General features: G+C 35.8%; 1 protein-coding gene across 3 annotated transcripts; it reads right to left on the bottom strand.

Moving 5' to 3' along the window:
* Window positions 1-1,973: 1,973 nt before the first annotated feature.
* On the bottom strand, window positions 1,974-24,016 carry LOC100371176 (isocitrate dehydrogenase [NAD] subunit gamma, mitochondrial-like). 3 transcript variants are annotated; one of them, XM_002739452.4, is made up of 11 exons: window positions 23,935-24,016; window positions 21,240-21,296; window positions 19,719-19,739; window positions 15,424-15,521; window positions 10,787-10,960; window positions 10,469-10,601; window positions 9,764-9,897; window positions 9,532-9,634; window positions 7,992-8,138; window positions 5,969-6,124; window positions 1,974-3,954 (listed from the first exon to the last, which is right to left on the bottom strand). In XM_002739452.4, the coding sequence occupies exons 1-11, from the start codon at window positions 24,007-24,009 to the stop codon at window positions 3,856-3,858; spliced, it is 1,197 nt and encodes a 398-aa protein (XP_002739498.2). In that variant the 5' UTR covers window positions 24,010-24,016; the 3' UTR covers window positions 1,974-3,855. The 3 variants fall into 3 exon arrangements, with proteins under 3 accessions (XP_002739498.2, XP_085353229.1, XP_085353230.1); XM_085497103.1 differs by lacking the exon at window positions 1,974-3,954 and adding an exon at window positions 4,145-4,559; XM_085497104.1 differs by lacking the exons at window positions 1,974-3,954; window positions 19,719-19,739 and adding an exon at window positions 4,147-4,559.
* Window positions 24,017-26,495: the final 2,479 nt, after the last annotated feature.

Here is a 26,495-nt window from a genome sequence, read left to right on the forward strand (position 1 = left end):
GGAGACAGGCAGGGCAGGGCAAGGCAAGCATGGCTTGACTATGATATGAAATACCACTTACCAAATGGATAGTAAGGAGATGGGCAGGGTAAGGCAAGCATGGCTTGACTATATAAATATGGAATACTTACCACACACCAAATGGATAGTAAGAAGACGGGCAGGGTAAGGCATGCATGGCTTGACTATGATATGGAATACTTACCACACACCAAATGGATAGTAAGGAAACGGGCAGGGTAAGGCAAGTATGGTTTGACTATGTAAATATGGAATACTTACTTCACACCAAATGGATTGTAAGGAGATGGGCAGGGTAAGGCATGCATGGCTCGCTATATAAATATGGAATACTAAAAACACACCAAATCGACAGTAAAGTATCGATTGACACCCTTGGACTACAAAAGCACTCTTAAGCTCCAAACCAACAGTTATGTCGATCATAAATGCCCAGTAGGAAAAGAGGCAGGAGATAAATACTAACACTGCCATTAAAATAAGGATAGACATTTACTCACTAGTTATAATATTTTGTTCGACCCAACTGACCCTTCTGAACGGAAAGGCTAATATGTTCAAAATTAATATTTTGTAAAAACTAGTAAAACCATTTTCTAACATTGAACTAGGAGTCTTCCTGTAAACGGGGAAATGCTTGCTTTCACTTAAAATTGAGAAAAGGTTTCTTAGTAGATTTATTTTCACAACACAAACCTAAACTGGGGAATTTAATGCAAAGTGAAGGGGGAACTCCCAAAAAGGTTTCTGTGCTTAAAATGTCGTCCTCACTAGGAGGACTTATTGGGCCTAGGACTCATCACAAAATTGTTCTTCTGTGAATAGGTCTCTCTCACACAGTTTGTCTGTACACAAGCTGGCCAATGACCCTAGGCGGTTAGGACCTTCTGCCTCCTGGACGTAATAGTTAAATAATGGCCTGCCTTAGAAACACTCAAAGACGTGCGTGAATGAAAAGCCAGTGAGTTAGCCAGTGCATATGTCCCGCATAAAGTACTAGGCACATGCAAAGAATGAACGGAATCAGTCCAAGGGATTCTGAGATACGACTCCGGACGAACGCACAGACTGAGACCGAATTATATGTCCCCGTTTTCAGACTTCGTCCGAACTAGGTCTAAAAATATTTCTGACCACTTTTTTTTATGATTTCAGCGTTAATTTTTCATAAAACCAAACGAAAACCAGACTGGTTCATTTCTGTCACCGATCAGGAAAGGTCATGACGTCACTAAATTTACATAGTCAAGCCATGTTAGCATTAATATACAACCTAATTATTTATTCTGAGCATGCTCAGTTCTTTCAGTGTTGTTGGGAGAGGTAATTTTGGATATTTCTGTTATTGATTTATTTAGGATCGTATGAATCAGGTAAAACTAGTGAATCTGGAATCAATAAATTCATGAATCTGAAACTAACCAAATCAATTTATTCTAAGCATGCTCAGTTGTAAAACTTGTGAATCTGGAATCAATCAATCCATCAATTCATTAATCTGAATTTGAACCTAATCAAATCAATTTATTCTGAGCATGCTCAGTTGTTGTGAATCTCGAAACCTGTTTTAGAAGTCCTCTTTTCGGGTTGCAGGGACTAATGAAAGTTACTGGTGTATATAATATGACCAGCATGTAATCCATATCCACGTAATCCATATCGATATTTTTGTGGTACCCATTCCAACATAGACAGTACTGTGACAACAATCATTTGGAGTTTTGATTGTGAGACATCAGACCAAGCGTTAAAACTGTTGCCAATTGTAATTTGGTCTTGGGCCAGGAATACTCTTTTCACTCCAAATTCCATGAGTATATATTCATTAATGACTATTTCAGAAATGAAATCACAGAGATGGAGACTAAATGCATTTCTTAGCTTTAACACCTAGCCTGTATCTGTACTTCAACCTATTATTGCTGCAATCACTTGAGAAATAAATGAATTCATTATTTTATATAGGCAACTCTCTTTACCTCCACAATTCTTTTAATGGAAACTGACATATAGAACCAATTAGTACAAACATACACTATCATATTTGCAACATTAAAGGTGCATCTACAATAGGGGCACGAGCAAGCAAAAAATGTTAGTTTTGGTGGGATTTTAAGTACATCAAACTTACAATGTGTTAACAGGGTATTCATGTAAGAACTTATGCTTCAAGGGCAAAACATGCTAGTATGGCATTCATCCACTGCTAATCAATTTATACAGGAAATTGTTTTGAACTCAATAATATATATAACTACTCAGTTTACATAAGAAACTAGAAAAACATGACCTATAATGAACATGTTGATTTATATTGTAATTACAAATTTTAAAATGCTTTTACCAAAATATTATCACCAACACAAAGTTAACTGCAATGATACAAATCCACACCTTATAGTTAGAGAAGAGAAAAACAAACAAATTTGTTTACAAAAACAAAAGATAAATATTACACATCTCTATATACATACATATAAAATACTTAAAAAATTAAATAAGAACTGTATGTAATCAAACTCTGAATTCAACATGTATTACATGCACTATCAACCACTGGCTAAATTAATGCTTTGAAGACAGTTAGACTTTAAATATACAATTGTTAACTTTAGGTAGCGAGACTATTATTTGTGTTGAAAATTACGATTTTCACATTTATTTATTAATTGATGAAATGCACTATAAACTTTCATCTGACAAAGTCAACTTAACCTAGAATGTCATGTAAGTTGGTTAAAATGTAAATTTTCTGAAGGAAGCAAGGCAGCTTCAGTAGTGTTTTCTAAAATCAACAACACAGGTTTAATTTGTATGCCTATAAGTTTCAAAGATTAACTCAAGACAAAGCAATGTTAGGATGTGTTATCAGTGGCTACTAGTATCTGACACACAATGAGTGTTTCCAAACTTTTGAGTGGTTTGTCTCTGCCCCTGTTTATTTCACAGATTAGTCGTTTGCATATGAATGTGTCAGACACAAGGTCACACAGCCACTGAACAAAACCATTGATTTTAGTGTTCTCTATAGCTATCCCATTCCTTTATTTTTTTGGTTTCCAATAGCCTTACACATTTGGATGCCACTACACATGTTAAAACAGACCTTGATGGGAAAACAAATCGCTTGTGCAGATAAACAAGCATGAAAATCTTTGCTGTGACTTCATCGACGTTTTCTAGGAGTTTATGTTTTTCAAAATACAAGGTCTTTAACAAAAAATAACGTATACTTATTGTCGTCGAATTAACACCAAATTTTCACAGCTTTAAGGTGACAATGTGAGGAACTTGAATGTGTCCAGACAAACTATTTCATGGATTATTTACCAATGTGTTGGGGTCAATGCGCCTAAAACAGAAATTAAAATTCAGGACACTACTTTTCAAAATGCGTTACTTGAATAAAACTGACCAGACACATTCAATTTACCAGACTACTGAACAACTAAGAAAAGTGAAAACAAAACTTCTTATCACCAGCATAAATGCATAATTATTTTTTTTACAAAAAAAGTAATTTTTCACTTTTGATAAAGTAACGCACCGTAGAATGCAGATACACCTTTGAAAAGCTTGATGTCTGGCGATTCCAAAAATATATACTTTCCTGGGTCTATTTGTAGTCGTTTGGTCCCAATTAGAAGATGAAAACAAGTATGCAAATAATAGTCCCACTACCTTAAAACCGTGAAAAAAAACAAATGAAAATGTGAGCACATTTGCTTTGAGCCTAACAATGACATTCATGTCCAAGAGTAAAGGGCAAGAATAAACTTACTATCTTTATGAATGATTTAACCCCTAATGTATCTCACATCGGTGTATGCATTCTTATATGGCTGCAGCACCAATAGTTTTCTGTATTTCTTTCATGATGTTGTGTACCACATCTGTTGTAGTAGCCATACCACCAAGATCTGGAGTGTGAATCTAAAAATGTCAGAGAAAACAGATAAACTGTGAATTTAAGTCATGAAGCAAAATTTTTAAATAATTTATTGAAACATTGGGTCAATTACACTGAATTATCTGTTCATCACCTTCATTATGAATTAAATATACAATGTACCAATTTACTTGAATGTCACTGAAAAGTTTGAGAAAAATAAATAGTTTCCTAGAAAAATATTTAATAATATTAAGTCTATTTATCAATTTAGTATAATTGCATAAGGAGTGTTTTCAATAACACTCTTCAGATATTATATGTTAACTGTTTTAAGACTGAAATATTCAGGACCACTTAATTTCAATCTGAAATTAAGCACCCTGAGGTACCAGAAAAACCTGCAGTCTGGTTTGGCCCAGCGACCCAACGTGACCAGTCATACACCAATCACACTCATAAAACCAACAGTGGTGTTGCTTGAGGTCTGGCAATATTGTTAACACTCTGTTTTCATTTAATGGAAACCTGTCGATACCAGTTATGCATACTCTTGTCTATATGTCACAGGGACGCATTTAGGCAGAATCAGGAATTTAAACAAAAACACATCAGCGATAAGTATGAGAAGATAAACTCTGGAAAACCTCTGCAATGCAAAAATCGATTTGAACTAGTAAACACTAAGTATTTGGCAAGATGGTAATGCATAGAATATGAATAAGTTTGTTGTACCAAATAAGCCAAATATTGATTGTGACAGATTTGCCATAACTCATACTCAAGTGACAGATATCGATTTTAATGATTTTTACATGAAAATAAGTGAAAATTTGGCTAATGAAATAAACACCATCAATAATGATTCTCATAATTTTCTTGGAGACAAGGCATCTAACTTGTTTTTTTCACACCCTGCATCCTATGTGTTATATCATTAACATAAATTTGTTTCTATTTCAAGACAACTTTTTACAAGGAATATCATGTTTTACGCTGTTAAATAATATCAAAATATAATTATAATATCAGAAAATTCTCTCTTAGTTGCCAATTGCATTCCTTTCCTTAGTATAGTGCCTGTGCAATGCCCACTCACACTGCCCACTGAAATGGGCAGTTATTGAGTTTTTTCCCTGAAAATAATTACTCTTATCCAAGTAAATTTGAGATATTTCTCGTGCTGTAGCCGCGCCCACCTATTCTGAAACGCTCGACTATTTCCGGATTTTCGACCAAATTCCAAAATATGAGAGGAAGCTATACCCCTGAGCCGTACTTTATAACACTGTGTCATTCAACATAATTTTAAGCGATATACATTTTTCGGTCGAAGTTTTTTTTTTTTTGCTATTTTATTTTTTGGGGGGAAGAGAGTATTTAGAAGATGTTTTCATAACAATCATTTATGATGGTTAAATGTTGTGTTGTGGCAGTTGCAGTAATAGGTATAGTCATAGTGTAATTCACACGTTTCCAATTGATCCGAAAGTGCGACGCAGCCCTTACATACATACTGCTTACTGTTTTCATTTTACCAGACTAAAGGTTACTGAATTGTTCGGTGATTGGTGTTGAATGTCGAATTCACACCTCTGTTACCTTTACATGCAGCTTGATCTGCGTAATAAGTTATGGAGTAAGAATCCGGGTTTGGGCTGTCAATGTGTTTCCACCAAGTAAATTTTTTATATGATGTCATAATTATGACAATCACGCTAACTCGAATCCACTCTGAAATTGTATGTATTCATGTCGCTCTCAATTATTTTTTTTATCCAATTAAACGCTGCCATTCACGCACTTGTCCTTATCGTGACCCGACGCATTCACTCATTTCAACTGAATGTCAATTTATTTCCACATGGTTGTCATTTGTTTAGTAACTGTGATTGGTAGTTTTTTTGTTATGGCAGCCACCATACTGGTAGAAAGTTGTAAATGTATGAAAATAGGTATCAAGGAAATCACACATGTTGATAAGGCTAAATAAAGAACCAGTTTGTCACATAACATGAGCACTTATACCGATAAAGAACAAAGAAAACAATATATTACCTTATCTTGTGATATAGTTTTCCAGATTGCATCACTTATAGTTTTAGCATAATCATGTAGATTTAAATGTTCTAACATCAAGGTACTAGCCAACAACATGGCAGTAGGATTGGCAATATTCTTACCAGCTATACTAGCACCAGTATTTCTTGTGCCCTGTTGATCAAAATGATTTGGAGTAGCCTCTGTTATTATATACATAGTAACTATCTTAAAACAAGCAGCCTCTCGGCTGAAATAGCTCCGCTGTTTGCAATGCACATTTCAATTATAGAACAGAAGATATCATTAGAAAATGAACAATATGAATAGTATCAATGCAATGGGACTTGCTGTTTTCAACAAAAATTCAAAAATATCATTTTTCACCATAAATGATTGTGGTTTTTAACAAGAAGAAAATATCACTTTTTACCAAAAATGACCAAAATATTCACCAAAATTACTGTAGATAATTAAAGATATTATTACAAAATGAACAAATCTGAGAAAGGTCCACATGTAGTACCTATATATGTAATAATATCAAAGCAATTGGACTTGTCTTTTTTAACAAGTCGAAAATATCACTTTTTACCAAAAATGACAAAAATATTCACTAAAATTAGAGAATTGAAGATATCATTACAAAATGAACAAATCTGAGAGAGGTCCACATGTAGTACCTATATATGCAATATCAAAGCAATTGGACTTGCGGTTTTTAACAAGAAGTCGAAAATATCACTTTTTTACCAAAAATGACAAAAATATTCACCAAAATTAGAGAATTGACGATATCATTACAAAATGAACAAATTTGAGAGTGGTCCACATGTAGTACCTATATATGTAATATCAAAGCAATTGGACTTGCGGTTTTTAACAAGAAGTCGAAAATATCACTTTTTACCAAAAATGACAAAAATATTCACCAAAATTAGAGAACTAAAGATATCATTACAAAATGAACAAATCTGAGAGAGATTCACATGTAGTACCTTTATATGTAATATCAAAGCAATTGGACTTGCGGTTTTTAACAAGAAGTCGAAAATATCACTTTTTACCAAATATTCACCAAAATTAGAGAATTGAAGATATGATCATGAAATGAACAAATCTGAGAGAGGTCTACCCAAGGTACATATACACCAAGTATCAAAGCATTCAGGCTTGTAGTTTTCAAGAAGAAGTCGAAAAAGTAAAACATTGACACGAATGACGGACAATCACTCATATGATAAGCTCCGCTCGACAAAGTCGACAGCGAAGCTACAAAAAGAGTATTTTAAAAATCAATCCGTTATGAAGTATTCTTTATATATATATATATATATATATACCTCATACAGATTTATCTTAGCAGCAGTAATTACATTTAGTGCACAAAGAAAATGATTAATCAGTGGTTATAAAGACTAAACCTGTATATAGATCATTCTAATGTGTATGAAAAATGTAAATGCACAATGTACTTGAGCTCAAATGAAAGTGCTTTATGTCTTTTCAACATTGAACACAATTGGTATGGAAGAATAAAACAAAACATATCAACACCATAATCTCTGTAAAAAGTCAGTACCATAAGTATTCTAATTTAGGCATCACTTTTAGAACATTTCCTGATGCCTAAATTAGACTACAATTTAGTTTTATCATAGTCGCTGACGCCTATTCAAGAATATATTGTTTTATTAACATGAATGGATAAACTCTATTTTGACAATGAGTTGTTATCACCATGAAAAGTGTTAAGTACTTCATCGATGCCCAATTTTCCACAAAATGCTGTTTTCAACAAAATCAATTATAAAAATATGAGCAATCATATATGTAATGCACAGAAACTCCAAAAAATAAGTTTCATTGATTTGCATATGTGAACTTTAGTGATGGAGTTTTGTGAGAAGTTTCAATGAAATCAGTAAATACACAAATACAAAACACTCTCAGTTCTAGTACGAGTTAACACAAACTTGACTTTATCATGAGAGTATTCTATTCTAACATACAAGTGACTGATATTTTATGTTGTACACACCGATTCAAAGACAGCATAATCAGAGCCAATGTTACAGCCAGGCACAACACCAGGACCACCAACCAGACCAGCACCAATGTTACTAAGAATGTTCCCATATAAATTTGGCATAACCATTACATCAAACTGTTGAGGTCTTGACACCATCTTTAAAAATAAAAAAAATAAACTTTTAATTACACAAATATAAAGCCCCAAAATACAAGTGAATGAGATATAGCACAACACAAGTTTTCATTAAGTATGTGCACATATTTCTCATGATATATACTAGTATTTAATAAGTAATTGTAAGCATTCAAGATGTGTAGATGATTGAAAGTTATGGCAAATCTTCTAGTTTGTACAAAATTCAACCATGAATGTCTGAAATCTAACCAAAAAGAGTGGATATGCTTGATCATGGTGAGTCAGTCATCTTGAATCAGAACTAGAAATGAATGAATGTTCATATACATATGGGACATGATGTATAAAGGATGTGTATAGTTTGTATGCCAGCAGTATAAGCATGTCAGATGTATCACCAGCGGAATAGCAATAAAATTGACAACTTTCTGCCATCTTGCATATGTATGACATGATGTATAATGTGTGTGTGTGTGAAGTGTGACCACAAATGTCTGAGATACAAGTATAGAAGTATGTTGGATGGTCAATTGACATTTGTCCCACAGGTTGATTTGTCCCAAAGTCTATTCGTACGATTTATTAGGTTAGCTCGATACTAACTCATCCAATACGTGCAACAAAATCCGAAACAACAAACTGTATCTAATCATGGTCACGCACACATTGTGCATACGACAACACATCGAAGACTGAACACCAGTCATTTATTGTATCACATGTTGCATTACTTTTAGGCGTCAATCGTGAAAAATCAAGTCATTCATATTTCATGATTATAGCATATAATTAATTAATGTGCCAAAAAATTGTGAACATGATAAATATTGTTGTAAGAACATGTTGAACATTTTATATGCATCAAGCTTGAATTGTCTTGATTGTCAATACATAAATAAGTCACATGTGTAGACGACATTATTCTTTATAGTTTGTTAAAAAATATAGCATGACAAGGCCTAGCACACATATGTACGTATAAATTTACAACTCGTTGCACAACAACATAGAATTCAACATCACCCTGCACAAGATCGTAAGGCTGAACAAAGGCAATGGGACAAACATGAATTTAGACGAGTCAACTTGTGGAACAAATGTGAATTGGAACAAATTGACTGTGAATCAGATTTACATACACCAGGAACACATACATTCATGCATGAACACATGGGCACACAAAGGTGTCGCCATTTTCAAAATTCTTGACAACAAGTTGAAGGAATTATCAGTCTCTGTAGAGGGGCGAATAAAGTTTCATAAAATGTGAAAGAAAGTCATAGATGGTAAATTGTGCTAATAATTTTTTGATAAATCCACATTGAAATTTCTCAATTTACATTCACATTTGATGACCAGGCTCAGACAAGTTTAATTTTATCCTATAGGAAAGCTATTAGTGTTTACTCACTTGCATACTGCAGTTATCAATGATCATATCACTAAACTCAATATCTGGATAGTCTTGTGAAACTTCACGACAGCACCGTAGAAACAAGCCATCTCCAAGTTTCCTGTAGAAAGGCAGTGTTAATTAATCTGTCAATTAGTCTGTTAATGTAAGGATGTTGCAAAAAACATTTCAATTGATCACGAGTTAATGTTTACATGATATATAGTTACAGCAGCTGAAAAATACTTACATTATGTTAGCTTTATGAACAGCAGTTACTTTCTTCCTATTATGTGCTCTTGCATATTCAAAGGCATATCTTGCTATTCTATTTGATTTCTTTGCTGTAATGATCTTTAAACTTTCTACTACACCCTTCACATTCTGAACAATATAAAACAAAGTAAGACTGAATGGCACCCATGCATAAATAAAATAAATAATTATCAGTAATTGAATAAAAATATTAAGGCTTGCTGCTTAGTAATCATGGTAGTAATGGTAGTAAGTATCAACTGTGTAAACAGCTCCTATATTGAAGTTGGCAAGCAAGCATTCTGACCAAGGACTGATGTTTGAATTGAATCTACTACATTATTTACTTCAAATTTATTGAAAGACAAACAAGAAAACATCCTCTATCCTCCAATTCAAAGCAGAACTGTTATGCAAAATGAACTTTTGGCTTGTATAGTGAACGGATTTCTTCATAAATATGATAACACAGAAAAACAAAAGTTTTCCTCATTTCTACCACAGAGGGCGCTCGGAAGAAAATGGGCATTTTTAGATAGTAAAAATAGCAGATTTTTTTTTTTTACACAAAAGGCAAATGGAAATTACTTTTGTAAAGATGTTGCCCACAATATTTGGCAACTCTCAGATAAACTGGTATTCATACAGTTATCTTTTCTAAACAGTTACATATTAGTTTCCTTTTTAAAGATTGACTCACTTCATGCTCTAGAGAGGAGTACTCTCCTTCAGTGTTTTCTCGTATGATAACAATGTCAATATCTTGATGTTTTGTTTTGACGCCTGGTATACTTTTACATTGCAGCACACTTGCAAATAAATCAAGTTCAGTTCTGTAAAAAATCATTCATGTCTACGTTATACACTACTATACGAGTATATTCAGTGACAATAACACTTGAACACCCAGATGATTAGAAAGTATGTTCTGGGTAATATTTATACAATCTTTTATAACAAACATAAATGAGTTTATAATGTAAATAGCAAGTCTATAATATAATGATTCCCATTTTACCTAATTTTAACATTCTTGGGTTTTCCAATATGAGGTTCATCATGATTAGTTGGTACATTCCCTTTTAGACCAACACCATTTCTTTTAACTGCTGTGATAACATAGTCAATATCATCACTGCCTAAATCAGATGATAAACATACTTCTTCAAAATCTACCGGTACACCTGTTGTTCTGCAAGAATAATACAGTTGATAAAACTAGATAGTTTTAATGTTTAGCGACACACTCCTCGAAAAAAATGTTGGGGAGAGGGGGCGTCGCCCCCCAAATCAAGCTAAAACCCTTTGTGTCAGCAAAATTTGCCCTTCAAAATGCAGGAAATAGCGTTTCAGAGGGTCTATATTTCAACATTTCTAAGAGGGAGCATGCCCCTGGACCCTCTACTAGTAGTAAGGTCTTGTCTTCGATGCAAGGCTGGTGAGCAGATTTTGCCCCTTCATGCAAAATGTTGTGCTGCTGCCTCTGCACTCTTATAATTATGTCCCCCCAGAACTTTCTATACCATGAATATTTTTTGATCTATAACCAGGGTGTGCAGTGTCTAAAAAAACTAGCCCAAAATAAAGGGTATTTTTCATATATTTTTCTGCCAAGAGACAGTTCCAATATTGACACTAACAGTCAATGTCTCTCCTGATTGTTTTTATGTGCAAGCTGCAAGAGCAACCATATTCCATCTTTCGAAGTACATGACAGGGAAGTATCACCATACTTCTATCATATTGCCATAATAGCAATTTAGGCAGAGGGTTTTCAACCCGCCTATTCACCTAGTTCATACCCACCATAGACTCCAGTCAGTCAAAATGACTGTTTTGAACTGTAAGCATTAATATGCGATTCAGCCAATAACGAAATGAGAAATCTAAATCAGGGGAAGCCCCATTACCTCATAGATTTTCTTCCACATCACGTAACACGTGACCAAGGTCAAGAGAACAAACAACGACCATCTTGCCTTAGGTCCATTCCCCCGTTTTTTCCGTATACAAGGACTAAAGCCAATTGCTACGGAAAGTTGGGTGGTTGGGAGGATCCGGAGTCTATGGTGGGCATGAACTAGGTGAATAGGCAAGTTGAAAACCCTCTGCCTAAATTCACTACGTTCAATTACCCACCAGACTCTGGTCAAACAAACAAACTGTAGGCAGAGTCAGACGCCAAGAGGTGGCGGGTTTCCAAGCAAAACATAAAATAAAATAGTACTCGAAAATATGAAATTACTTATGACTACCACCTAGCTATGACCAGTGAAAACAAGCAGCCTCTCAGCTGAGATAGCTCCGCTGTTAGCAATGAACATTTCAATTAAAGAACAGAAGATATGATTAGAAAATGAACAATATGTATAGTATCAAAACAATCAGACTTGCGGTTTTCAACAAGAAGTGGAAAATTACATAAATATTCATCAAAATTAGAGAATTGAAGATATCATCATGAAATGAACAAATCTGAGTTAGAACCACACGTAGTACCTATATATGTAATATCAAAGCAATTGGACTTGCAGTTTTTAACAAGAAGTTGAAAATATCACTTTTTACCAGAAATGACAAAAATATTCACCAAAATTAGAGAATTGAAGATATCATCATGAAATGAACAAATCTAAGAGAGGTCTACCCAAGGTACATATACACTAAGTATCAAAGCATTCAGGCTTGTAGTTTTCAAGAAGAAGTCGAAAAAGTAAAACATTGACACGGATGACGACGGACGACGGCTGACGCCAGACGACGACGGACAATTACTCATATGATAAGCTCCGCTCGACAAAGTCGACAGCGGAGCTAAAAAAAGAGTATTTTAAAAATCAATCCGTTATGAAGTATTCTTTATATATATATATATATATATATACCTCATACAGATTTATCTTAGCAGCAGTAATTACATTTAGTGCACAAAGAAAATGATTAATCAGTGGTTATAAAGACTAAACCTGTATATATGATAAGCTCCGCTGTCGACTTTGTCTAAAAATGGTGTCTTACCTAACCAGTGTCATCCCCATAGTAACAGCATACTGCTGATAGGATGACAGGGTCGACATTGCCCGAGGACGCTAGACCCAAACCCAATTTCTGGGGGTAACTGCATTGCAAAAGTGTCACACGCAACGTAATATTACCGTAATTGGTATAGTACAGGTGTGATGGTTCAAATACCAAAATGGCAACAGTAACAGAAAGACTTCCCTGGCGGCGATGATAAAATACGAACATGGAGCCAACAGATGAGGTTTCAACTGGTACTGGTATTATTATACTCTGCAAACATCAAGTACAATAACGCGGTAAAACTCCACTACTCCAATAACTAGATACCGGTACTTAAACTCCAATACAATTCAACAAGATCTCCGATCTGAACTTAGTGCTGAACAACTCCCCTATATATACCCCCACTGTCTATAAATAGACCATTACATCAGCATACATAATGAGTCTGGAACTTACTACAAATTTCTAGAATGTTCCATTACCTTCTATTGCCTCCTACAGTGTTCTATTACCTATTCAACCAGTTTCTAAAAAAATCTAGAATATTCCACCCAGACACAGTACGGTTCTAGAACATTCTCAGTGACACGGAAGTGGTAAATAAGTCGTATGCGACAAAAAGAAGAGGCCGAAACAGTTCTGCATGAGGGCATAGGTCAAAAGCGATACCTAGGATGTCCAAGGAGTGCTGACGGGAGAAACTTCTTTGCACAAATCTGTAGATGAGACTGCTATATCGCCTATGTGCAGGATTCTCTGTGGCCGCTCATGCTGGGTCAACAATCCAAGTTTGACCAGCAACGACGGGACCCACCCTAAAAAGACCTTACTCAATGGACTACGTGTCTCTTCGGTGATAATTTATAAAGACGTTTTGCGTTCTTCAAGAGCCTGCCCTCAGAACATGTTCGAGGGGGGCACCTGACGCAAGAGCTAATGAGTTTGCAATCGCACAAACCTCATGCACTCGTACTTGGTGTCTCTGTCGACCCTGTGCTGAGGTCATAAAGCTCAAATACTATCGAAGTGATCACCTAGAAATGGAAGTCAGGGAGGCTGTTCTGTCCAGCTTACCCGGGCCATAACACATAAAATGTGCTTGTTGCCCTGCCTCGACTCTCTAGTACATCTCTCATAGCAACTCAAAGCTCGAACTGGGTATAGAAGCAACTCCTCTTAATTCTCCGGGCTGACAATATTGGCCAAACAGGGGATGACGATCAGCAGTGGATCATGCTCTGGGATTTAGATCTTGGTGAAAAACCTGATTCACGTCTTTAGCAAAGACTTGATTGTTCGTAAAGGAGAGGGGCCCTAACTCAGAAAGATGCCTACCAGAGGCAAGTGCTAGTAGGAAGACTATTTCCACGTCAAATATTTCAGTGGTGCTGGTTCCAGCGGTTCAAAGGGTGGTTCGCTTAGAGCTGACACACAACCGACAAGTCCCTATTGGGAGGTTCCCTAGATTTGGATCTAGGCCTTTGGTTATGAAAAGCAGTAAACAGTCTCCTAATAATAGGACAATCGGCTAGTCTTGGCCCCGAAGAGTTCTCAATGGTTGGTGACAAGGCTGTCCCAAAACCAGATTGCTGTGTAGGATAAGCCTACATTGTAACCTAAACAGGTGGATGAAAAAATCAGCTACCTGGCGAACAGTGGGGTGTCATGGATCAATCTCCCTTCTACTTCACCAATCTACATATGCCCGCCATTTGGAGTCATAGGCTGCGTTAGTGGAACCTCTATTCGCCCCGGCCATGACGTTGGTAGTCAGCTCAGATAAACCTTTTGTCTGTGAAGGGGCTACTGAGAGCCTCCCTGTATGTTATTGGTGCCATCTCGCTGGGACAGCACAAGCACTACCGGTGTCTCGACTAACATTTCCAACTGGGCCTTGGTTGGCCAGTTGGGTGCCACCAGCGTCAAATGCAGGTGTGCTCCTGTTGAGGTTTCTCTAGTACCCAGTAAATCAGCGGGAAGGAAGGAAAGGCATCGATAATGCGTCAATGGCCCACCATCCTGGAGTTGGCAGGAATGCAATGGACGCACAAAGCCTGCCTCTGTGTCGAACTCCATGCCCAGAAACACCAACTGACATGCAGGGTGTGGATGGGACTTTCTTTAGATTTACTAGAAAGCCTAATTGGTGTAGTAAATCCAGTGCTAGCTTAACCTGCTTGGCTAACAACCACTTGTTTTGATTGTGTAGCAACCAGTCGTCTAGGTATGGGTTGATGTGTACCAACAACTGATGCAGCAGCAGCACCACCAGTTTCAACACTCTGGTGAACACGTATGGAGCTGTGCATAACCAGCAGCGGGGAGCCCCAAATTCGAATACATGGCCCAAATGGGTCGAAGGATTCAATGACAGTGCATCGGTATGTGCCAGGAAGCATCGCTTGAATCTAGCGTGGCTAAACAATCGAACGTGTGAGTAGAAGCCCAGACATACCTCCAGGTCTTCTACTACAGGTGAGGCGGTTACCCGCTGCTTCCAAGCCGAATACATCGGCGCATCGGTATGTCTGAGAAGCTGGTTTGTGATTAAAAAGTTCAATATCCCCCTCTAACCACTGATGTCAAATTTAATGACAAATGTCACTTGCATCATCTGAAAATACATACCTGAATATATCTTTGATGTGAACCATTAACTCAGGTCCTATACCATCTCCAGGTATAAGAGTAACTGTATGTCTTCCTCCATATTGTGCAGGAGGAGGCTGAAACCAAAACAAGTTGGTATGTTTGAAGCGGAACTATGCAATTTATCCCATGTATACACTTCAAAACTATATAGCTGTTGGACACTTTCGATATTTCAGACTAATACTTTAATAACTTGGTTGGTCCTAATACATATTAAAGCAATTTTATATATTTTACAATGTTTGCTAGCAATCCCCAAAGATGTCAAAACATTGTTTGGTTGGTGACAATAATAATTTTATTGATAAACTGCTTGATTTTAAAGTAAATCTGAACTTTAGCTTTGAAAGCATACATTTTTGTACATTTACTTTCCCTGAATTGCAGTCTCTCACAGAAAGTATCAAGGCCCTAGACTCATTGTAAGGGCGCTTGATTTTAAAGTAAATCTGAACTTTAGCTTTGAAAGCATACATTTTTGTACATTTACTTTCCCTGAATTGCAGTCTCTCACAGAAAGTATCAAGGCCCTAGACTCATTGTAAGGGCGCTTGATTTTAAAGTAAATCTGAACTTTAGCTTTGAAAGCATACATTTTTGTACATTTACTTTCCCTGAATTGCAGTCTCTCACAGAAAGTATAATAGCCCTAGACTCATTGTAATTTATAAAACTAGTAAAAATAAAGGGACAATGATTATATTGTTGCACCCAAATTACTAGTATTGTAGGATGGTATCGCATCAGTACACCAGATTCAAGTGACAGTGTCTGTATGCAAAAAAAAATTAAAGGGGCAAATACACACAAAATATGATTCTGATGTTTTGGAGTTTCACAGCTGTAACTTTAGAATAATCTAATCTGTAATTCTAGAATACAAGATTTATTGATTAACTTGGTGTAGTAATTTTAATTTATTTCTCATCAAATGCTTCAAAGAAGTTTAAATTTGATATTATGAAAAAAAATCATTTATGTCGTCTGTATATTACCAGTAAATGATCTGATCTGTTGTTTCATCAAACATGAAATGAATCTGAAGTATTCATAGCGTCATGAATATTTGTATTGCCAACGTAGACTTGAATACAAGAAGTGCATATGGAATTAGCAAAGAATTGTATGATATATGGAGGTGCAAACTTTTTTTTAGTCAATTAAATAAAGGATAAAATGAGAGGTTAAACGAAAAAAAAAATGTTTTCAAAGTTTCTTCATAAATAATATTATGTACATGTAAATGTTACTCTGTGATCATAATAAGCTTAAATCAGAAAATTATAATAATTCGCAGTCTCTACTAAATGCACACCCATTTAAATGTATCCTAATAATTCATGGTGTTCAAATTTTTTAACTTTGTATCCTTTTAATCGCAGTTTAACTTTTCATGCAAAACATAACACAGACATTATTTTTCACATTTAGAAACAAGCAGCCTCTCGGCTGAGATAGCTCTGCTGTTAGCAGTGCACATTTCAATTACAGAATTGAAGATACCATCATAAAATGAACAAATCTGAGAGAGGCCTGCCTGAGGTACCTACAAGTATAGTAATAAGTATCAAAGCAATCAGATTTGCGGTTTTTAACAAGATGTCAAAAACATCACTTTTTACCAAAAATGACAAAAATATTTGTCTAATTTAGAGAATTAAAGATATCATCACGAAATTAACAAATCTATACACCAAGGATTAAAGCAATCAAGCTTGTAGTTTTCAAGAAAGGTCGAAAAAGTAAAAAGTTGACAAAGACGACGACGGAAAATCACTCATATGATAAGCTCCACTCGACAACAGAGCTAAAAAACAACGTGCTGCAAAACTTGTCATTCATCCCTTGATGTACGGGTCATGTTTAATAAATTAAATAGGGAGTCCCCATCATTTCCCCCTGGTACACCCTCCAGTGATCCCAATACAGGAGATCACTAGCGATTTCAACAAAACATGAATTTTAAAATCTGTTTTACTCAATGTGGCAAGAAAAAGTGCTTTTAAACAAAGCATACATTATAACATTTTTTCAGTCAGCACAGAGAGAATTAGAAAGAGATGACTTTGGCACAATGTTGTTGAAAATTTATCGCTACCACATATACATGTAGATCTCATGAGTGAGTGAATTCATGTCTTTGATTTGATTGTATTCTATTAATTTGCGTTCTTGAATAAATAATTACTTTTACTACTGCAAATTAATAGAGATTTTACGGTAACTGCTTTGACAAACCACCTAGACAATATATAAACAAGTCATTGTCAATGACACGTCCCCGTTCCGTTCATATTTGAGTGACATATACATTCAAAGCAGATCATGACCGAAATGCACCTGCATATGTACAACACATTGTGCTAAATCTGAACAAAATCCATCCATGCATGACTGAGATCCGGTTCTGGAATTGTGAAAATACGTGATTTTGATGCATTTTCGGCCTTAAAATGGCCATCATTTCGCTATTGTTAAGCAGATCATGAAACAAAGGCACATATCTATTTGTGACATGATGTACCATGTGTGTGTGAAGTTTGAACTTGATCAATCCAGACATGTCTTGGATACGGATCCAGAACTGAATTCTTTAACAAAATGGCCGCCAGTCGGCCATTTCGAACTTGATCCGAAAAAAAAAAAGACGTGCATCAAGGTCCTATTATGTTTAATGTATGTACCAAATTTGAACAAAATCCATCCATGCATAACTGAGATACGGGTCCGGAATGGTAAAAATGTGCGATTTCAATGCATTTTCGGCCTTAAAGCGGCCGCCATTTGGCTATCGTTAATGAGATCATGATACAAATGCACATACATATTTGTGACATGATGTACCTTGTGTGTGTGAAGTTTGAACTCGATCAATCCAAGCATGTCTCGGATACGGATCCAGAACTGAATTCTTTAAAACAAAATGGCCGCCAGTCGGCTATTTCGAACTTGATCCGAAAAAAAAAATGACGTGCATCAAGGTCCTATTATGTTTAATGTATGTACCAAGTTTGAATGAAATCCGTCCATGCATAACTGAGATCCGGGTCCGGAATGGTGAAAATGTGCGATTTCAATGCAGTTTCGGCCTTAAAGCGGCCGCCATTTGGCTATCGTTAATGAGATCATGAAACAAATACACATACATATTTGTGACATGATGTACCTTGTGTGTGTGAAGTTTGAACTTGATCAATCCAGACATGTCTCGGATACGGATCCAGAACTGAATTCTTTAAAACAAAATGGCCGCCAGTCGGCTATTTCGAACTTGATCCGAAAAAAAAAATGACGTGCATCAAGGTCCTATTATGTTTAATGTATGTACCAAATTTGAATGAAATCCGTCCATGCATAACTGAGATCCGGGTCCGGAATGGTGAAAATGTGCGATTTCAATGCATTTTCGGCCTTAAAGCGGCCGCCATTTGGCTATCGTTAATGAGATCATGAAACAAATGCACATACATATTTGTGACATGATGTACCTTGTGTGTGTGAAGTTTGAACTCGATCAATCCAAGCATGTCTCAGATACGGATCCAGAACTGAATTCTTTAAAACAAAATGGCCGCCAGTCGGCCATTTCGAACCCGATCCAAAAAAAAAAATGACGTGCATCAAGGTCCTATTATGTTTAATGTATGTACCAAATTTGAACAAAATCCGTCCATGCATAACTGAGATCCGGGTCCGGAATGGTGAAAATGTGCGATTTTGATGCATTTTCGGCCTTAAAATGGCCGCTATTCGGCTATCGTTAATCGGATCATGAAAAAAATGCATGTGCATATGTCCCATATAATGTGTGATGTATGAGTGAAGTTTGAACTCAATCGGTCCATGCATGTTCGAGATACAGGTGATCACGGACGCACGGACGCACGGACGCACGGAAGCACGGACGCACGGACGGACGGACGCACACAGGGCAAAACATAAGTCCCCGTTTTCGGACTGCGTCCGAACGGGGACTAATAAGTGGTGGTCACCACACTAAAGAAGTTCCAGAAGGATGGAGTGCATGTTAATTGGAAATAAAAAAAATGCTAACAATAATCTAAACAAAAAAATGCTTAAGCCATGCACATGAACATTTGTACTTAATCTATATAACACTTACCATACGAATATGTGTTGTGTTGAAAAAAAAACATGCACATAATGTGAGAAGCCATGAAAAATGAACATTACCACTGCCCTTGTATAACCTAGCTAGTTATAACATGACTGACAAACTGTTGGTGATGATGTACTTGATGTAAACTTACCATACCCTGATGGGAATAATCCTAAGATAAGAAAAGTAGAGGGACAAATGGTGGTGGTTAACTCACAGTGATTAAAAGATGACAGGATAGTATGATGGAAAACAGAAATATCAGAAGACAGTGTCCAAACATAAATATTAAATCAATGATCAATATCAGTTTGGTTTTATCACATACATGTATTTAATAGAAGTGGTAGATTATCTACAAAAATTAAATGAGTTCATAATGTAAAGGAACAAACTTTTTTACTTATTTTGTCACTAATTCTCTGTTCTCTGTTTTCAATTAAAGAATTGAAGAAGCATCACAAAATGATCAAAAAAAGAAAATCAAAAATTACAAAACTTTTAACAACAGTTATTTTAACCAATTGTTTTATGAGAGAATAAACACTAACAGTCAGGTTTTTTTTTTTAATCATATACATTTTACTAATATTTGTTTAATTCAATAAAATTTACTAAAGTTTTTTAATGCTAAATTTCATTACACCTACCTACATTGTATGATACTTGAGAAACAAACAAATGTATATACCGGTACTGTACATTTTTATGATTTTACGGTATTCATTAAGTCACTTTGTGTCATAGAACTTCAGAAATAATTTTCAGTTTCATGATTTTTACTGACTTTTACAGTACATACATAACATATGAGACATCTATGTAACAGAAAACACAAGTAGAACAAACTAAAGAGACATACTGAATGCACTTACTAAATTACAATTCAGTGTATACATACATTTATAATAGGTTACACCAATGATACATTATTGTATTAGTGAAAATGCATTACAGATTTTTGGTATTTTGCTTTAATAAAAGATTCCATCAACTAATGACAAAGAAAAATTTAATAATAATTTAGGAAATAATTGAGCTAAATTTCTGAAAATGTGTTAGCCGCAATCACCCTTAAAGATTGGTAGCCATCATGCTGATTTATGATTTAGTGTAACTAAACATGCACAATACATGTACACCCAGACATGTATACATCATATGAAAACAATATCACAGAGTTTGAACACTTTACTACACACTGCATTGTGCATATAGACCCGAAGCATCAATCATGTAGAACATTTTAGAAATTTAAGCCAATTGCTAAAAAGGAAATATGAAAAACTTAGCAGAAATCCTAAAAGTGAGTCTATCGCTAATACAGAATAAGTCGTAAGTGGATGTAATTTCTCGTGGATTTGTGCTTTGACCCCCATTCAAAATCATATGGAAAAACACAAACTGATGAACATGTATGGCCATAGGACAACACATCCACAAAGTTTATTGACAATATTTGGTGCATGCTGAACTGAGCTTGGAACATGCCCAATGTGCTTGCTGGTAAAATGTTTTGTTTCAAACCCTGTATCAAATTGCACTAAACCACAATCAATCATTAAATGAATGAATGTATATTCAGTTATGTTGCACAATACCTACCAGCATTTGCATAATTGCATCTGTTTTTCACATAAGAGGAATGTGGCATGATCATATTTACACTTACCACTGTTGTGTTGACTGTCCTATCTTGCCTTTGCTGTACTGTTATAGATGGCAGCAACTAGAAAGCATCCAGATAGTTTATATACTGTAGAATTATATACTTTATTTTCGCTTGGAATTTATTTTCACTATTTTCGCTGAAGGGATGATTCCGTGAAAATAAAATCCAGCGAATATACGTTTTTTCCTATATTTCACATTAAGCACATCAAAAATCGGTGAAAATAAATTCCATACAAAACGCCCAAAAAGCCTTTTCAGCGAAAATTAATTCCAGCGAAAATAAAGTATTCCACAGTAGATGAACAAGTTTTCACTTGCATGTCAGTAAATGTGACATCATGGCCAATATTACCATGTGTTTATTATGTCAATTGAGACCACCCTAGTTTAAGTGGAAACTACTAACTGGTACATGTATCGCAGTGCTGGCAGAGAATAGAATTAATCAGTCCTTGTATGGACAGCACAATTTACCCCTGAAAGGATTCAAGATACAGCAACTTGTGTGCAACTCACAGGCTCATTTCTCCATTTTCTCCCAGCAACTTGTCAAAAATGTAATAGCTTAGCTGTATTGGTATAGTATTGTACTGTATTGTACATGTAATCTAGCCTGAAGATATTTAGTGTATTTATTTTGTTATCCGGCCAGTTTCACAGGCTGGTGTACTGAAATATACATTCTAACAACTTTTACCATTTTGCGAATGGGGTTACTCTCCCTTGTATACTAAACAACTAAGCCCAGGACCTATCTGGAACCAAAATGACTCAACGCAAAACCACAGCTATGTTACAGTAAGTCTTGCAAGTATATTGGGGCAGCAAGCTAACTTGCTCACTAATTCGCCACCTACTTATGTTTTGACTAAAGCAGATGACATACTATTTGAATATGACCTTTCATTCTGTCATCATCAAATACTAGTACCGTTAAAATCCTATTATTAACCGCATACCTAATAGTAACCACACCCCCGATTTTGGCTTCAGTGTTAAAGAGTTCTCAACAAAAATTGAAAACATGAAAAGTACCTATTACTAACCACACCCCTAATTCAACAAGACCGTGACCGACTTTGTTTCAACGAGCTGGTACATTGTTCCTAACCCTATTCATTTGTTTCGACAACGTGCCTAAAAATATTCACACTTCTTAATTGTTCAGTAGTGTTAGGATGTCAAACACACAGTGAAACTGCTTTTGTCTTGTGACAACTTTTGTCAATACTTCTTATGAATACGTCAGTGTGTCGCAAGTTTTCGACAATGAGCTGTTCTCACCGAAAAACTGTTAAATTCTTTTTCAATGCTCAGTTTATCTTTCGAAAACAACTAATTTCTTGATTTAAAAAAAAAAGTCATGTAGTTTTCCCATGGAAATCAAAGCCAAAAGATCGCACTACATTATAGGTAAATCGCTTCCGGGTTTCGTTCACCATAAAGTCGGTGACCTGTCATTAACATATTTAAATGACTAAGGTAATTTGAATACGTGGGCACCATCCAGCATTTTCATTGATTAATTAGCGACTTGACCTACTCGGTCAAGTAATGTCTCGTGTGCATTCAAACTACATGGCGGATGTCGCATCGATCGCTTACATGTGACCGAAATAATTCGTTTACGGTGAAACTAAGTTGAATTTTACTTGCATTTGATAACAATTCAACGAATTTATTTTTCGTGCATTGTTATAATCACTACTGAGTAATAATCAACAATTTCAACAGTTGGAAAACAAGTAAGTTATTCACTTGTGAGCCGAAGCATGGCCGGATTGCGTTACCGTACCTACGGTACCGTACTTTTCTAGGGCCGTATCATGATCATTTTCTACTAAGCAATGCATTAATGTTTGTTTTTATTTGAAACTCCTGTCAGAGTATACTTTCCGTTACGAAGAAAATAAAAAAAAATGCATATTACATTAAATATACCGAGTATTTTTTTTCATGTGAACAGTGACGTGAGGCTTATCACTCTTCCCTGACATCTAAATTGGAGTTACGCTTATATTCAAAAGAGTGTACGGTGTATTGTTTGTTTTGTGCGAGTGATGTGGAAAAAAAATGACCACGCCCATTTAGTGATTGCAATATGTCCCTAATATAAACCGCACCCCGAACTTGAGCTGTTGATCCCAATTTTTTATTTGATACATTGTAATATAAACCGCGGTTTATAATAGGATTTTAACGGTATTATTACTATATTACAGTATTTTTATGAGTTATAAGTTTATGAGTTTTTACAGGAATGTTTGTGGTGTTCAAATATGCTTAGTCAAAACCTAAGTAGTTCGCAAATTTACCAACTTGCTGCCCAAATTACGGACTTGCTATACTAGTAATTGATATCATACTATTGACCAGAAATAACAAATTCGGTCAGTGGAACCATGATCCAATAGAATACTTTAAACTAATCGTCATCTATTATGCCATAGGCATTCACAACAGTCATAGTGTTAGAAAGGTGAATTGCAACATATCATCTTTATATCAAATAAACAGTTGTCGTCTGCAGCACTAAATCGTGTCCCTGGAACTTGGAAGGCTGAACGAAAACAACGATATTTTATACATCAGTTATGACATGTTCAACGTTCCGAGTCACGGCGAATTTTGGGATAAAGTGAAGTGGGTTATCTGCTCAATTACGAAAATATATAGGATTAGATTTACTTTACCTTATAACAACTTTTATAGAGAGAATTATGGATGTTTTTGAGGGAACGACAGAGTACTGGCACGGAGGTCGCCATCTTGTTTGTAACCTCGCTCTGAGTAATTCGCCTCGTTTTCAACAAGATTTATTTGTTCAGTTACGAACGACGTGGAAACTTTTGGTCAATCACACACCGGTCCCTCAACACTGATCACACATATGCTAGGAATGTGCCTGCGGATATTACAAGACTATCGATGGGTTACAGAAGTCAATACGGCTGTGTACAGACTGGGCGTTTGATTCGCAGTATATGTGGCTGTCTATCGCACACATTCGATCAGGTCCAAAAAAACTGTGAGCACTGTGATTGTGTAATGGTAACACAAGAGACTATGGTAGACTGTAATACGTCGTTTATTTCGGAAGACAAGTCTCGCATCAAAGTACAATTAGAACAATCCACACTAAACATGCACTAAAACACCCTTTATATAGGGTTAATAGGATTACACCGCGGATTTTAAAATTGGAGGAAAAACGCTATGATTGGTGTGCCACGTGAGAAGGTCACTATAGAATAAACATTTCGGCTTAATCCGCTACAAAGTTGCGACTTCTCTTGCGTTCACTGTAATAAAGGCATGTTTGTGAACATTACGTAAATGGCTTACAATAAATTGATTTGTGCTTCTTTGTCATAGGAATACATGTATTGTGAGGTGAAATGAAGCATGAAACGGCTTCTAACAGACATAACTCAGAAAATAATGCTTGGAATCGAATGAAACGAAAACGAACAAATACAGAAAATGGTTGTCTATCGATACAAAGTAAATACGAATGAAAAATAATAACTATAATTAAACAACAACAACAAATATAATTGAATCGAGAAACACACACGTGACTAAACATCCACGATAGTATCCTCAAATAATCCTACGTAGTTAAGTCTTTATATATTTCGAATCCATCCGCTAGGTTTTTGGAGTCAGAACAGATGGGAGGTTCACATGAGCCCTCGGTTTACAACTACACTCAATATTTAAATAAAGTTTTGAACATCATCAATAACTTTCCTCTGACATTTAGTAAGCCATTACTATATGAGTGGTTCAAACTGAATATTTTATAGAATGTCGGTGGGCGAATAACAGTATGATTAGACTAGTTTGAATACAGCGAGTTTCATGAACTCACGAATGTTTTTAAGGAAATATAAAATATGTATAAAACATTTACACCAAATAGATATAATGTGTACATATTTTAATACATACAGGTACACTAACAAAAATGAAATATTAATTAGAAAATTTATTATATAACCTGGACAAAAGAAATCAATATTTTCCTTGCCATAATGATGCATTTTCCCTATCTGTGTAACTTCATGCTGAAATCGTAATAAATGAGATTTAAAGCTCACAGCTAGCGATTTAGCAATATTGGGGATTGTCAACTTTTTCATGCTGACATTTATGTTGTAGTTACATTTTTATGTATACCGTAGGGTCCATAGTATCTTTTTCTAACTGACTTGGCTACATTGTGAACTTGACAGTTTCCAGTACAGTAACTGTATTCTTCAGCATAAATATCGGATTATTTGTGAGCATAAGATTGTAATGTGAATTTTGTTCTTAATGGGATACTGTATGTGTGAATTTTCTTCATTAATAGGATACTGTATTTTGACGCTGTCTTCAGGACCTACCTGTAATTCAGAGTCCCATATTGACTATGTCCTGGACCGTTTACTAATACTTACTTACAGTGTCTGACTGGTATGTAAAAAATGCGACGAATAACACGTCAGAATAGTAAAAACAAAAAGTTATAAGTAAGTTTCCCGTACCAGCCTGAGGAGAGCCGCAGAACCAATACAATCTGCGAGTCGTCGCTGTCCACACCAGCAATATGAGTTTGCATTACATGGAAAAGAAGACTAAATAAGCTATCCCGGCAAGCAATTGAATCATCAATCTTCATGAGTTATGTAACCGATATTTCCATCTATTTGCTTGTGGTCCGAAAGTGAATGTTGTAAAGTTCGAGAGTTTGTATGCACAGTGACGCAAACATTACATAGAAGACGTTCCACAAAGAATTGCTGCGCATATCAAAATCTTTTATTGGAACGGAACATTTTCTATATTCACCAAAAAGCAACGGTGCCATGTTTCTAGGCATGCAACGAATTCGAAGCAGTCCGATAAAAACGAAATGCGTCCTTGAAAATTCTTATCCACTTTGCCTTTCCGAGCGAAAAAGGGTGGGGCCAAAAATATAATAAATTATGTATCAGAGGCGCCCGAAGAACCAACATTTGGGACGTGAATCACTCCTGCGATGAAAAATCAGTGGTTATAGCCAATGGATGAAAGACTAATTACCTCGGCCATAGCTACGGTTATTGCGACCCAGTCGATATTTGCACATCTTCGTCAGCCAAGGACCATTTATTCGGCCGAAGCATCAACATTAACCCTTGGCAGATTTCACCACGATTTACTGTCGATCGCCCTCAAACGAATATAAGATTCACTTCGGCTCATTCGCATCACCCAATCAGAACTC

This window comes from Saccoglossus kowalevskii, chromosome 3 (assembly GCF_978046115.1).
Source record: "Saccoglossus kowalevskii chromosome 3, keSacKowa6.1, whole genome shotgun sequence".
In the NCBI taxonomy this organism is placed as follows: domain Eukaryota; kingdom Metazoa; phylum Hemichordata; class Enteropneusta; family Harrimaniidae; genus Saccoglossus; species Saccoglossus kowalevskii.